This window comes from Acanthamoeba castellanii (genome assembly GCF_000313135.1).
Source record: "Acanthamoeba castellanii str. Neff unplaced genomic scaffold scf7180000084669, whole genome shotgun sequence".
Classification (NCBI taxonomy): Eukaryota; Discosea; order Longamoebia; family Acanthamoebidae; genus Acanthamoeba; species Acanthamoeba castellanii.
In genome coordinates this window covers 784,591-796,202 of record NW_004457554.1, presented here as the reverse complement: position 1 = coordinate 796,202, position 11,612 = coordinate 784,591, and the positions used below count along the sequence as shown (strand labels likewise).

At 58.3% G+C, this 11,612-nt stretch overlaps 3 protein-coding genes and 1 pseudogene across 3 annotated transcripts; 3 read left to right on the top strand and 1 right to left on the bottom strand.

Annotated features, from left to right (window-relative positions):
* Positions 1 to 9: 9 nt before the first annotated feature.
* ACA1_116600 (Dtyrosyl-tRNA(Tyr) deacylase) lies at positions 10 to 798 on the bottom strand (the record flags this gene model as incomplete). Its single annotated transcript, XM_004342249.1, has 5 exons — positions 10 to 92; positions 160 to 267; positions 387 to 419; positions 487 to 581; positions 665 to 798. The coding sequence occupies 5 exons, from the start codon at positions 796 to 798 to the stop codon at positions 10 to 12; spliced, it is 453 nt and encodes a 150-aa protein (XP_004342298.1).
* Positions 799 to 1,297: 499 nt separating this feature from the next.
* Positions 1,298 to 3,545, top strand: ACA1_116590 (uncharacterized protein; the record flags this gene model as incomplete). Its single annotated transcript, XM_004342248.1, has 5 exons — positions 1,298 to 1,644; positions 1,723 to 1,786; positions 1,883 to 1,987; positions 2,267 to 3,111; positions 3,218 to 3,545. The coding sequence occupies 5 exons, from the start codon at positions 1,298 to 1,300 to the stop codon at positions 3,543 to 3,545; spliced, it is 1,689 nt and encodes a 562-aa protein (XP_004342297.1).
* Positions 3,546 to 3,711: 166 nt separating this feature from the next.
* On the top strand, positions 3,712 to 6,104 carry ACA1_116580 (carboxypeptidase Ylike protein; the record flags this gene model as incomplete). Its single annotated transcript, XM_004342247.1, has 11 exons — positions 3,712 to 3,804; positions 3,931 to 3,991; positions 4,085 to 4,200; positions 4,325 to 4,439; positions 4,538 to 4,651; positions 4,753 to 4,934; positions 5,056 to 5,173; positions 5,252 to 5,406; positions 5,575 to 5,758; positions 5,853 to 5,939; positions 6,025 to 6,104. The coding sequence occupies 11 exons, from the start codon at positions 3,712 to 3,714 to the stop codon at positions 6,102 to 6,104; spliced, it is 1,305 nt and encodes a 434-aa protein (XP_004342296.1).
* A 413-nt stretch (positions 6,105 to 6,517) lies between these two features.
* On the top strand, positions 6,518 to 11,599 carry ACA1_116570 (annotated as a pseudogene).
* The last annotated feature ends 13 nt before the right edge of the window (positions 11,600 to 11,612 follow it).

The window sequence follows — 11,612 nt, the reverse complement described above, 5'->3', positions numbered from 1 at the left end:
ATTCTTCTACTACTTGTCTCGAGAATCGATCTGCAGCGTGACGGGGCCGTCGTTGACGAGCTCCACCTCCATCATCGCCCCAAACTGACCATCTACACTTCGTGGACACGGATGATGAGCCAACATTGTTGTGAATCCAAAACAAGGTGGCGAAGTGACCTTGGATCTTGTCGGCCTGGTACTTGCTCTTGACCATCTCCACGAACGCTTCGTAGAAGGCCTTCGACCGGTCGGAGCCCATCGCCTTGTGGAAGTCGGGCTTGTTGCCTGCATGCACATCACACGAAGAGAGGAGGAGGAGAATGGCGGTGTATGATGAGCTCATGTGTGAGTGAACGTCAACCACTTCATGTCCGAAGCTGGCCGAGAAAGGAGAAGGAATGTACCCTTGAGGTAGCCATAAAGAGTGAACTGGCTGACTGCTCATACGGCGACAGGGCAGTTGGGTTAGCGCGTCGAAGTGAAGAAGCTGTGCGGGCCACATACCAAGGAGGACTTCGTAGCCCATCTGCGTGACGCTCATGTTCCACGCCTTGCCGGTGTCGTCTGCCCACAAACGCGCGCCCAAGATTTTGCGACATCTGTAGCCGCAGAATAGGAATTGGTGGGGCTCATAGATGAGGAATGATAGATGGCTCCGGAAACATGGAGATGGGCAATGTACATCCACTCGGCATCTTTGGTCGTATCATCGTCCGTAATTCCCACCAGAACGACGAAGCCGCGCTCGATGGAGCTGATAGTCTCGCCATTCACGCGCACGCAGCCCCGCAGTACCCGTTGAATGATCGCTCTCATCTTTTCTTCAACCAGTTCGATCTAATTTTCTTTATATTTTCTTTTGCCATTTCTTCCTCGACGCACGTGCAGCAATAAGTGAGGACAGCCGCCACCTTACGTGGTGGACCCTTGATCCTCCAGCACGAGAGTCAACAGCACATCTCTGCCCTTGGGGTGGATCGGCCTTGGTGTGTGCTCCTTCTAAATTCAGAAGGATCTCAATCTTGGCCGCCGGACCTGCAATCAGGGAATCAGTGTTTTGACAATCTTGGTACATCGCAAGATATAGCCTCGAATTGCACGCGCCATCATCGTCCTGGAGGCGGTACACGGAAGCCCTCGTAGGTCTACGGACCAGCGCGCGCAGAGCAGACGAAGAGGGAGCGGAGGTGGCGTAGCGGAACACATCCTCTGCTCATCATCACCATCGACGGCAGCGGTGGGGGACATCTGCTGTGGTGTTGGTGGCGCCGCAAAGCTGTTGCGAAACAAGAGGAAGCAAAACGGGGAAGTATCGATGGAGGGCGCCCTGGCTACCGACTCCTCGTCATCGGCATCCACGCTACAAGATCGCATTCCCGTCATTCTCACTCACGAGGGCGTGTCGAGCGTATGGAAGCAGCGAGCGGCGCGAGGCCCCGCTACGCGCGACGTCGATCACCGAAACCGCATCGCCGAGCATGTCGAGCGCACGCTGGGCACCAAGATTGAGCTCTTCATCTCTGAACGACAGCCGTGCCACGGCCTCACCGTCGACGTCCTCGTCGTTCCGCCCACCGACGAGCGACCCTTCTACGTGCTCGTGACCCGCGGCCTCTCCGAGATGCACATGAACGTGCACCCTCTTGCCAAGCACTCGCCCAGGTTGGTTCCCCTCGTTGTTGTGTGTTGTGTGTGTTGTGTTGTGTGTGTGGTATGCTGACAAGTATTCGCTCTCTGCAGCCGAATCGAGCTCGTGATCTGTCTGCCCAAGACGTGGGAGGTGTCTCTGGAGGCATTCCGGAAGGTGAATAGCCACTACTTACTCTCCGAATGCATGGTCGTGAGTGCATATGCATCGCTCCTCTAACTGCGTGTCGTGTCGTGTCGTGTCTGACTACAGAGCGAGCAATACTTTTGGCCGGTCCGGCAACTGAAGCGACACGCTCTCTTTCCAGCAATCCACCACACCTTCATCTCCCTCGGCCACACTGTCGCCAACGAGCTGGTGCACCACCCGCTCCACTTCCGTTTTCGCTCTTCCGGGCCTTTGTTTTGGGGAAGCACGAGGGGTTTTTCTTGGCTCGCTCACACGACGTGTGTGCGGCCGCCTGCAGGTGAACGACGATATCCCACCGTCACCAGACAACCCTTCCCGTCCATTTTGTAGCAACACGATTATGAATTCTATGCTGGTTCGTCCTCCTTCGGCGTACCGTTGTGGTGTATGTGTTGTGTGTGTGTGTTTTGGTTGTATGCACCAACCTGATCGTTCTCGTTCATGCAGATGATGGTACCGGCGCTATTGCCAGAGGACTTCCACATCATGACGGTCAAGAAGCCAAACAAAAAGAAGAAGAAACGATCGAGGAAGAAGGACAAGACGGACACCAGCAACAACGGGCAGGCCACCGGAACGGCCGCTGCGTCGGCCAACGATGACGGGACGCACGAGACGGCGGCCGCTGCGGCGGCGGACCAGGCCGCGGGGGCAGCTGATGGGCAGTCGCCGCCGCCGCAGGCGAGCACGAACGAGAGCGACGCGGACACGAACCGGCAACGGGAGCAGCTGGAAGCGGAGGTGAAGCACGGCGGCGCCAACACCGAAACGAAACCGGACGAAGGGAAGGAGAAGGAGAACGAAAACGAAGAAGGAAAGAACGAAGAAGAAGGAAGAAAGAACGAAGAGGAGATGGAGGTGAAACGGACGGAGGAGCAACAACAACAGCCGCGAGAGGGCGAGGAGGAAGAGGCGGGGATCGGTGAGAAGGAAGTGCAGGAGCCACAGCAGGATGGCGAGAAGAAGAAGGTGAGGAGGAGACGAGGCGGCAAGAAGAAGAACAAGAAGAACGGCGAGAACGGCAAGCAGGGCGAAACAGAGGAGTCCAAGGGGAAGGCGAACGACGACAACAGCAACAACCACGGCGATGGCGGCAAGCCCAAGCAGAGACAGAAGAGGAACGAAGAGCCGTTCCTGTACGGGGAGAACAAGGAGGATGTCTACTTCTACCAGCTGCTGCCGCTGTACCAGGAGGAGGTCGACTTCAAGCTCAAGCACGGGCTTGACGCACTTTTGGAGAGGCTGGAGCAGCTCCCGCCTCTCGACGTCATGACCATCACTCCTGGTCGAAGGTGCGAAGGCACTCTTTGTCGCACACGCACCACCGCACACGCACGCACGCACGCACACGCGCCACCGCACACGACACATGGTGAATGGATTGCTGACGTTGTGAAGGAACACGTTCAACACTAGGAACGTGTGCCAGATGCCGGTGAAGAGGAAGATCCTGCGGGCGCAGAGGAGGGCCTCGCCCAAGAGCGCGGACACCATTCTGTCGGAGAGTCCCGCCAGCCCATCGGTGGTCGACCCACCTCGGGTGGTGGTGGAAGATGGCACCAACGGCGGAGGCGACGACGAACAACTGCCGCCAGAGGAGGCCAAGGTGAAGGAGGAAGAGGAGGAGAAGGAAGCGGAAGTCGACGAGAGTGAGGCATCGGTGAAGCCGCGAGAGGACGGAACCAAGGCTGACGAGCAGGTGTGCACCAACGGCAAGGGCCAATGAACATAAGTGATCGCCAACAAAACAAAAGAAATCAGCCAAACGACGCGGGCTTACGCGCGTAACTGCACTTTTCTTTTGCGTTTCTGTTTCGCCGAGTGTCGACAAGGGCGCCTGCGCCAACCGGCACGCTTGCTTGGCGGTCATTTAGGTCTCAAAGCTCCAGAAGATGAAGGCGTCGTTCGCGGTGATCTTTGTGTGCTTGGCCGCGACCATCGCGCTTGCCCTCGGCAGCGTTCCGCTCAGCCTCGAACCGGGCATGGTACACTGCTGCTGCTGCACCCTCTTTTTCATCCCCCGCTCGCCATCAACAACTCGTGTAGTTCCGGTCATTTGTTTATTCATCTCGAGATTTTGATCCTTAATCTGATCTTTGTCGTCAATTCAGCCCAAGGATGTTTCGGCCGTCAAGGAGCACTACGGATACATCCCCGTCAACCCTCGCTACGGTAAGGGGTCACCTGCCACTTTTCACCTCTCTCGTTCAAGTGTCAGGCTTACGTAGTGTGTGTGTTACTGACTGCCGTGTGTATAACGCATAGATGCGAATCTGTTCTACTGGATGTTCGAGTCCCAGCGCGACCCGGCCAACGACCCCGTCGTCCTGTGGCTCACCGGCGGACCTGGCTGCTCGTCCGAGGTCGCTATCTTCTTCGAGGTTCGTGCCCCTCGGAGTTGAGAAGAACGAAGACGAAAAGACCACCCCTCCGAAAAAAGAACGAAGGAATGCCGCGCACGGCAGAGCCTGATTCAATTGTGTGCGTGTGCGGTTCGTCGTGCAGAACGGTCCCTACAAGATCAACCCCGACATGACCCTGTCGGACAACCCCTACGGCTGGAACTCCTTCGCCAACTTGCTTTACGTCGATCAGCCCGCCGACACCGGCTTCTCGTATGGTACGATCACAAACACGCACGCTCGCTTTTCCTTTTCTTTTCTTTCCTTTCTTCTTCCCTAATCCCGTGTGTCATCTCTTGCAATTCAAACAATGCAGCCAACCAGGCCTATATCAAGAACCAGTCCATGGTCGCCACCGAGATGTTCACCTTCCTCCAGAAGTTCTTCCAGACCTACCCCCAGTTCGCCAAGTCCAAGTTCTTCATCACCGGTACAGTGAATCTCACTCACTCACCGGTTGTGGTTGTGGTTGTGGTTGCGGTTGCGGTACCGACGCTGACGCTTTGCCTCCTCTTCGCTCCCCCCTACCAGGCGAGAGCTATGCTGGCCACTACATTCCCGCGATCACCGCCTACATCCTGGAGATGAACGCCAAGGGCGGCTACCCGAAGATCAACCTCCAGGCCATCGCCATCGGTGACGGTCTGATCGACCCCGTTTCGATGGCCAAGTCGTGGGGTCCGTTCCTCTACGCCCACAACCTCATCTCCTCGGTACTTGGCCCAAGCCACCTCTTCTTCTTCTTCTGCAGCTTTTCACTCCGATGCGCTGATTTTGACGCCGAACCTTGTTGTGCGCTCTCTTTCTCTTTCGCTTCTTGCCACCATCGTGCAGAGCGACCTGGCCCAGACCCAGGAGCAGTTCTACGGCTCTTGCCTGCCGGACATCGCCAACGGCGATTACTCCGAGGCCTTCTACGACTGCAACCAGGTCCTCCAGATCGCCCTCTCCGGTAAGTGCGCGATGTGGTCGAACGTGCGCAGTTGGCCAACTGTGTGCTCACCGAATCCAATCGCTCGGTTTTTTGCAGCTGCCGGTAACGTCAACGTCTACGACGTGCGCGAGCCGTGCACTTACCCGCCCCTGTGCTACGACCTGTCGCCCATCGGCAAGTACCTCAACCTGCCCGCCACCAGGAGGAAGCTCGGCGTCGGCGACAGGCAGTGGCAAGCGTGCAGCGGCGCCGTACGTCCCCCCTCTTTATTTTTCTTATTCATTTACCAAAATAAACAAATATTATGAATAGTAAAAATAACGTCAAAACATAAGAAATAGAACAATTAGAATTATTTCGCATTCTACCTTTAGAAACAGAAAGAATAATGATTCTAATTATTGATTTTTGCACTGCAGGCCTATGCGCCGTTCGAGTCGAAGGATTTCGAGTACTCGTACAGGTTCGATCTGCCGATCATCCTGAAGAGCATTCCCGTGGTGATCTACAACGGCAACTTCGATCTCGTGGTCGACTTCTACGGCACCACCGAGATGCTCGACACCATGATCTGGCCCGGCAAGTCTGGCTTCAACAGCGCCAGTACGACACCTCTCTCTCTCTCTCTCAACCACACGCACACGCGCGCACCGCACGACACGCACGACATACTCAGGCACTCACGGCCGATGTACAGAGAACGGAACATGGATCGTTGATGGTAAGGTTGCTGGCTCCGTCCGCTCCTCCAACGGCCTCACCTACCTCATCGTCAACAACGCTGGTACAGCGCACGTCCCTGCTCGTGTTCTACATGAACACACATTCACCACACTCATCACTAAATCATGCACCATTGCAATGTGCAGGTCACATGGTGCCCTACAACCAGCCCAAGAACGCGCTGGACATGCTCTACCGCCTGCTCAACCAGAAGCCCTTCGCCTAAACGCCCTGGCATCATGTGTGCCTCCACGGCGTGCCATCATTATATTACAACGAATCTAAATTCGTTTTGCTACTGGTGGGCCGTCGATGAAGCGTAGTGGTCGGGTCAACACTGTCGGTACTTCTCATCATCACCAGCTCAGCTTCATGTTGAGCCAAACGCTGCTTCTGGGCTGAGTGCTTGGGCTCTGGGAAAAATGCGGGAAAGGCATTGGGGAAAATGAAAAAGTGACCGTCACAAAAACTCGCTCGGCCGCCTAACCAAACACTGCCCTACACCCCAACGACCGCCTCGCCCGGAACACAAGGTGCCCACACGCTTTGCTCCCTCTTTTAGTTGATTATTTTGGTATTTTGATTTGATTTTAATCCTGATTGAGGAATCGATCGATTTGTAGAGCACAAGGGGAGGAGATGGAGGGCGGCGCGGGAGAGGAAAGGAAGATGAGCCGACGAGAGGCCAAGAAGCAGAGGATAGCCCAACACCAACAGCGCGCAGCGGCGGCGGCGCAGCAACACCAACAGGCCAACGAGGCGGCCAACAGCTTCACCGCCACCTGCAACATCCTCCCCTCGGCCTTCCCGCTGCAGGCCAACGGCAAGGTGCGCGAGCCGGAGCTCCTGAAGCGGTGGCAGGACGAGGGCCTCTACCAGCAGTGCCAGGTCAAGAACCTGGGCAACACCGAGTTCATTCTACACGACGGCCCACCCTGTACACCGCTCCCTCTCTACCAGACCGCACACACACGCACCTGACCGCACACACGCACCCGACCGCCCACGCCCACGCGTTGGTGACACGTGCACGATGTGCGCGTGCAGATGCCAATGGGCCGATTCATATGGGACACGCGTTGAACAAGGTGCTCAAGGACGTGACGACCAAGGCCCGGCGCATGAGCGGCACCTGCTGCCCCTTCATTCCCGGCTGGGATTGCCACGGTACTCACACTCCCGCACCCTCTACTGGTCGGTCGCGCTTACGCTGGGGGCTGTACGCTCAGGTCTGCCCATTGAGCTGAAGGTCACTGAAAAGTACGGCCTCGAGAAGGACAAGGGCCAGATCGATCGACAACACCTGCGCGCTCTGTGCCGGTACCCACTCATCCACCACCAGCTAACCACAGCAGGAGTGTGTTGTATGTGTGTGTGTTGTGTGTGTGTTGTGTGTGTTGTGTGCTTCGAACTCACAAGTAAGTCGTCGCTTCGCTTGCAGGGAGTACGCCGACTCGTGGATCAACAACCAGGCCGAGGACTTCAAGCGTCTTGGGGTGGTGGCGGACTGGGACCACCGCTACACGACGATGGACCCGCGCTACGCGGCGACCGTGCTGCGCGTGTTCGGCAAGTTCGTCCATGGCGGCTACGTCGAGCGGAAGGAGAAGACCGTGCCCTGGTGCGGGTCGTGCCAGACGGTCCTGGCCAACGCCGAGATCGAATACAGGTGCCGGGTGGACCCCTCGTGCTACGTCATGTTCCCCCTGCCCGCGGCCTACCGCGAGCTCGTCACCTCCAAGGGTAAGCACACACCGCACACACCGCACACGCACACGTATGACCGCACACGCACACGTGCTGAGCACCCATGTTGTTTGTAGTGAAAGGGGTGAGCGTGCACCCCGAAGCTGAGGTCAGCTTCTTGGTGTGGACTACCACACCGTGGACCATTCCGCTGAACCGCGCGCTGGTGCTCAACCCCTCGGGCAACTACGCGCTCCTCTACATGCGATGGGACGATCCTGCAGTCGTCACTGCCGACCAACCCACCGCCACCGCAGCCGCCAGCAGCAGCAATGCCGGCGACGAGGCGGAAGAGCAGCTGAAGCGACTCTTTGACAGGCGGTACCTGGTGAAGCAGTCAAGTGTGCTGGTGCTCGTGGGCGAGGAGCTCGCCGAGAAGCTGGCCGCCCTCTTCAAGTGCCGCGAGTCGATGATACTGGCATACTTCCCCGCCATCTTCTTCGAACGCAGCGCGTTCAAGGTGCAGCATCCTCTGGTCGACAATTTGGAGGTACGCTACACAGCGACGCACGACACGCACACGCACGACACACATGGCACTAACCACTTACCGCTTGCAAACTGGCTCGGTGTACAAGGTACCGGTGCTGCTGGACAAGATGGTGCTGCTGAAGGAAAAGAAGGAGAAGGAGCGGCACGACGAAGATGACGAGGCACACTTGGAAGAGCCAACCGCGCCCGGCGGCCCGGTTGTCGGTGGCGGTGCCGCTCGGCAGGGCGCTCAGCCGGCCAACAAAGCTACCTCTGGGGCTCAGAAGGACTCTGCAGCTGACGTCAGCGGCATCCTTCAGTCGTGGGGCTTTACCGAGACCGCCCAACCCACTGGAGTCGTGCACCTCGCACCGGGCTGTGGCCCCGAAGGTATTGCCTGCCACATACCAGGCCTGATGTGTCGCGTGAGTGCGTGCGTTGACGTCAATGAGTGCTCGGTGGTGTTGGTGATGCTGCAGATTACACCATCGGCGTGGTGAACAAGCTGGAGATCTTCTCGCCGGTGTCGGAGGACGGCCGCTACACGGAGGGCATACAGCCGGCGTCCCTGGCTGGCATGAAGGTCACCACCGAGGGCCAGCAGTGGGCCTTGCGCGCACTCCACGACAAGGAGAGACTGCTTCATCTCGGTACGTACTTCACAGTTTCATGCCACGCATGTGCCGTTGATCGGTGGGTGATGGTGCTTGGCCAAGGCAATATGGTTTGCTGATGAGTTGTTGTTGTTTCCACAGGCACTATCTCGCATTCGTATCCGCACTGTTGGCGGTGTCACAGCGGCCTGATCTTCCGCGCCACGGAGCAGTGGTTCTTCTCGCTCAACAAGAACGAGACTTTCGCCCGCTTCCTCATCGCCAAGGTATGGCATCAGTCCACCCCCACCACCACGACGACCGATCGTAATAATGGCATGCGCCTGTGGCTCGACGTCGTCACGGCGCAGGCACTCAAGGAGGTCTCGGACAAGGTCGAGTTCGTGGAGGGCACGCAGGGCAAGGAGCGCTTTCTCTCCTTCCTAGGCACTCGAAACGAGTGGTGCTGCAGCCGTCAGAGGTAACGTTAACGCTACCTCCTCCGTCATCCTCCTTTGCAGCTCGCGTGCATGCGCTTACGGCCAACGTGCGCGCGCGTGCGGTCGTCGGCAGACACTGGGGAATCCCCATTCCGGCACTTCATTGCCGGCAGTGCGGCCGTGCGCAGTTGAACGAGGAGATTGTGGCGGCCGTGTCCAACGGAGTCGAGAAGCACGGAATCGACTTCTGGGAACAGGTGCGCCTCGCCCCTCCCCGCCGGCCTAATCCGCGCAACGCCGCTCATCATTCACTGCAGGTGCCTTTGGCCGAACTCTTCGGCACGACCTTTCCTGGTTGCACGTCCTGTGGCAACAAGGACCCCGCGGTACGCCTCCAAGCCATTAGTGTTGTGTGTGTATGTGTGTGTGTGTGTGGTGCCGTTTCAAGTTAGTTGGCACTAAGAATGATTGGCTCAAACAAACTGCAGTTGTTCGAGAAGGAGAGGGACATTCTCGACGTGTGGTTCGATTCGGGAGTGTCGTCGTATGCCGTGCTCACCTCGTCGGCCCTGTCCGACGTCTCCTCGCGCCTCGACCGCGAGTTTGCCGCCGATCTCTACCTCGAAGGCTCCGACCAGCACCGGGTACTCTTCTTGCTCCCTGTCGGCATCTCCGCCGACCACCACCGCGCTGACTCACCACACACACCCACATCCACACACCACACTTCACCGCACAGGGGTGGTTTCAAAGCTCGATGTTCTGTTCGCTGGTGGCGACGGATCGAACGTGCAGCAAGGCGTTCCTCACGCACGGCTTCGTCGTGGACAAGGACGGCCGCAAGATGTCCAAGGCGGAGGGCAACGGCGTCGCACCGCAGGAGATCATCTCGCAGTACAACGCCGACGTGCTGCGCATGTGGGTACGCGTGCTTGCGTGTTGTTGGTGCTACGAAGTAGAACCGTAACCGATGGATCTGCTGCTGACCTTTGGCGCCGCCGTCGCTCGCTCGTCAAGGTGTGCAGTGCGGACTACACCGGAGACGTGGTCCTGTCGCACGAGCTGCTGAAGGCGATTGCCGATGATTACCGCAAGATCCGATCCACCATGCGCTTCCTGCTCCAGAACACCGCTGACTTTGATGCGGCCAAGGTTTGCGTGCCACCCATTCCCGTCTTAGTCACCGTGCCATCATGCCATACTGACACACACACACAACACACACACACACACATGCAGAACCGGGTGGAGTTGCCGAAGATGCTGGGCATAGATCAGTACATACTGGCCTCCCTGCACAGTCTCTACCAGCAGGTCCAGCACGCCTACGAGACCTACAACTATGCCAGCGCCTACAGCTCGCTCGTGCTGTTCTGTCGGCAGAGGTATCAATACCGCGCTTTCATTTCTCGTGGGTCGCACCGACGCTGAGTTGTGTGCCGTGTGTGCCGTGTGTTGTGTAGGCTGAGCCGATTCTACTTCGAAAGCGCCAAGCGACGGCTGTACTTCCTCGACCCGGATTGTCTGGAGCGGCGGTCCAGTCAAACGGCCCTCGAGGAGATTCTAGACGTCCTCACGCGGCTGCTCGCGCCCATCACTTCTTTCCTCGCCGAGGAGGTACCTACATCACCCATAAAAGTGACAATATAATAAATAATAATCTAACTGGCTGGGCCGGGAGTGCAGGTGAGCGACCACTACCAAAAGCCCAAGCCGTGCTCGATCCACCTGCAGGATCTCCGGAAACCCCTCGATGTGTGGAAGAGTCTCTCTACTTCCCCCGCATCCTCGGACTCGGCCCAGGCCGTCCTGCTGCCGCACGAGTACAAGTGCATGTGGGGCGCGTTGAAGAAGGCCCGCCAGAAGGTCAACAAGAAGCTGGAGGAGGCCCGGCAGCGCGGGGTCATCAAGTCGTCGCTCGAGGCCAAGCTCACGCTGCACGTCACCCCACGTGGGGGACACCCTGCTACGATGACAGCGTCGAGCGATGGCGCGGAGGAAGCGAGCACTGGCGCCAGTGGCGCCCTGACCGGGCGGATGACGGGCGACATGGCCTCGGCGCTCTGGCTGCTGGCGCAGAGCGAACGCGAGAGGGCCGAGCGCGAGCGATTGGAGTACGACCTGCTCAGTGAGTACTTCGTCGTGTCAGCCTGCAGCGTCGTGCAGGGCAGTGATGCGACCGGCGGCCATGGCGGCTCAGAAGAAGCCGATGGCGGCAGTGACGATGGTGGCGACGACGTTACAGCCATGAATGTGGTGGAGCGCAAGCGCCAACGGGGTGACGTCTCGAGGCACCAAAGCAGCAGAAGACGAAGAAGCTCGGCTGGCTGACGGTGACTGTGGAGCGCATGCCGGGCGACAAGTGCCCCCGGTGCTGGCGCTGGACCACAACCCCACACGCCAACCTCCTGTGCGTACCCTGTTTTGCCGCGGTCGCCAAGAGGGCGGCCCAACAGCAACATGCCTCATAAATACCGGGCACTC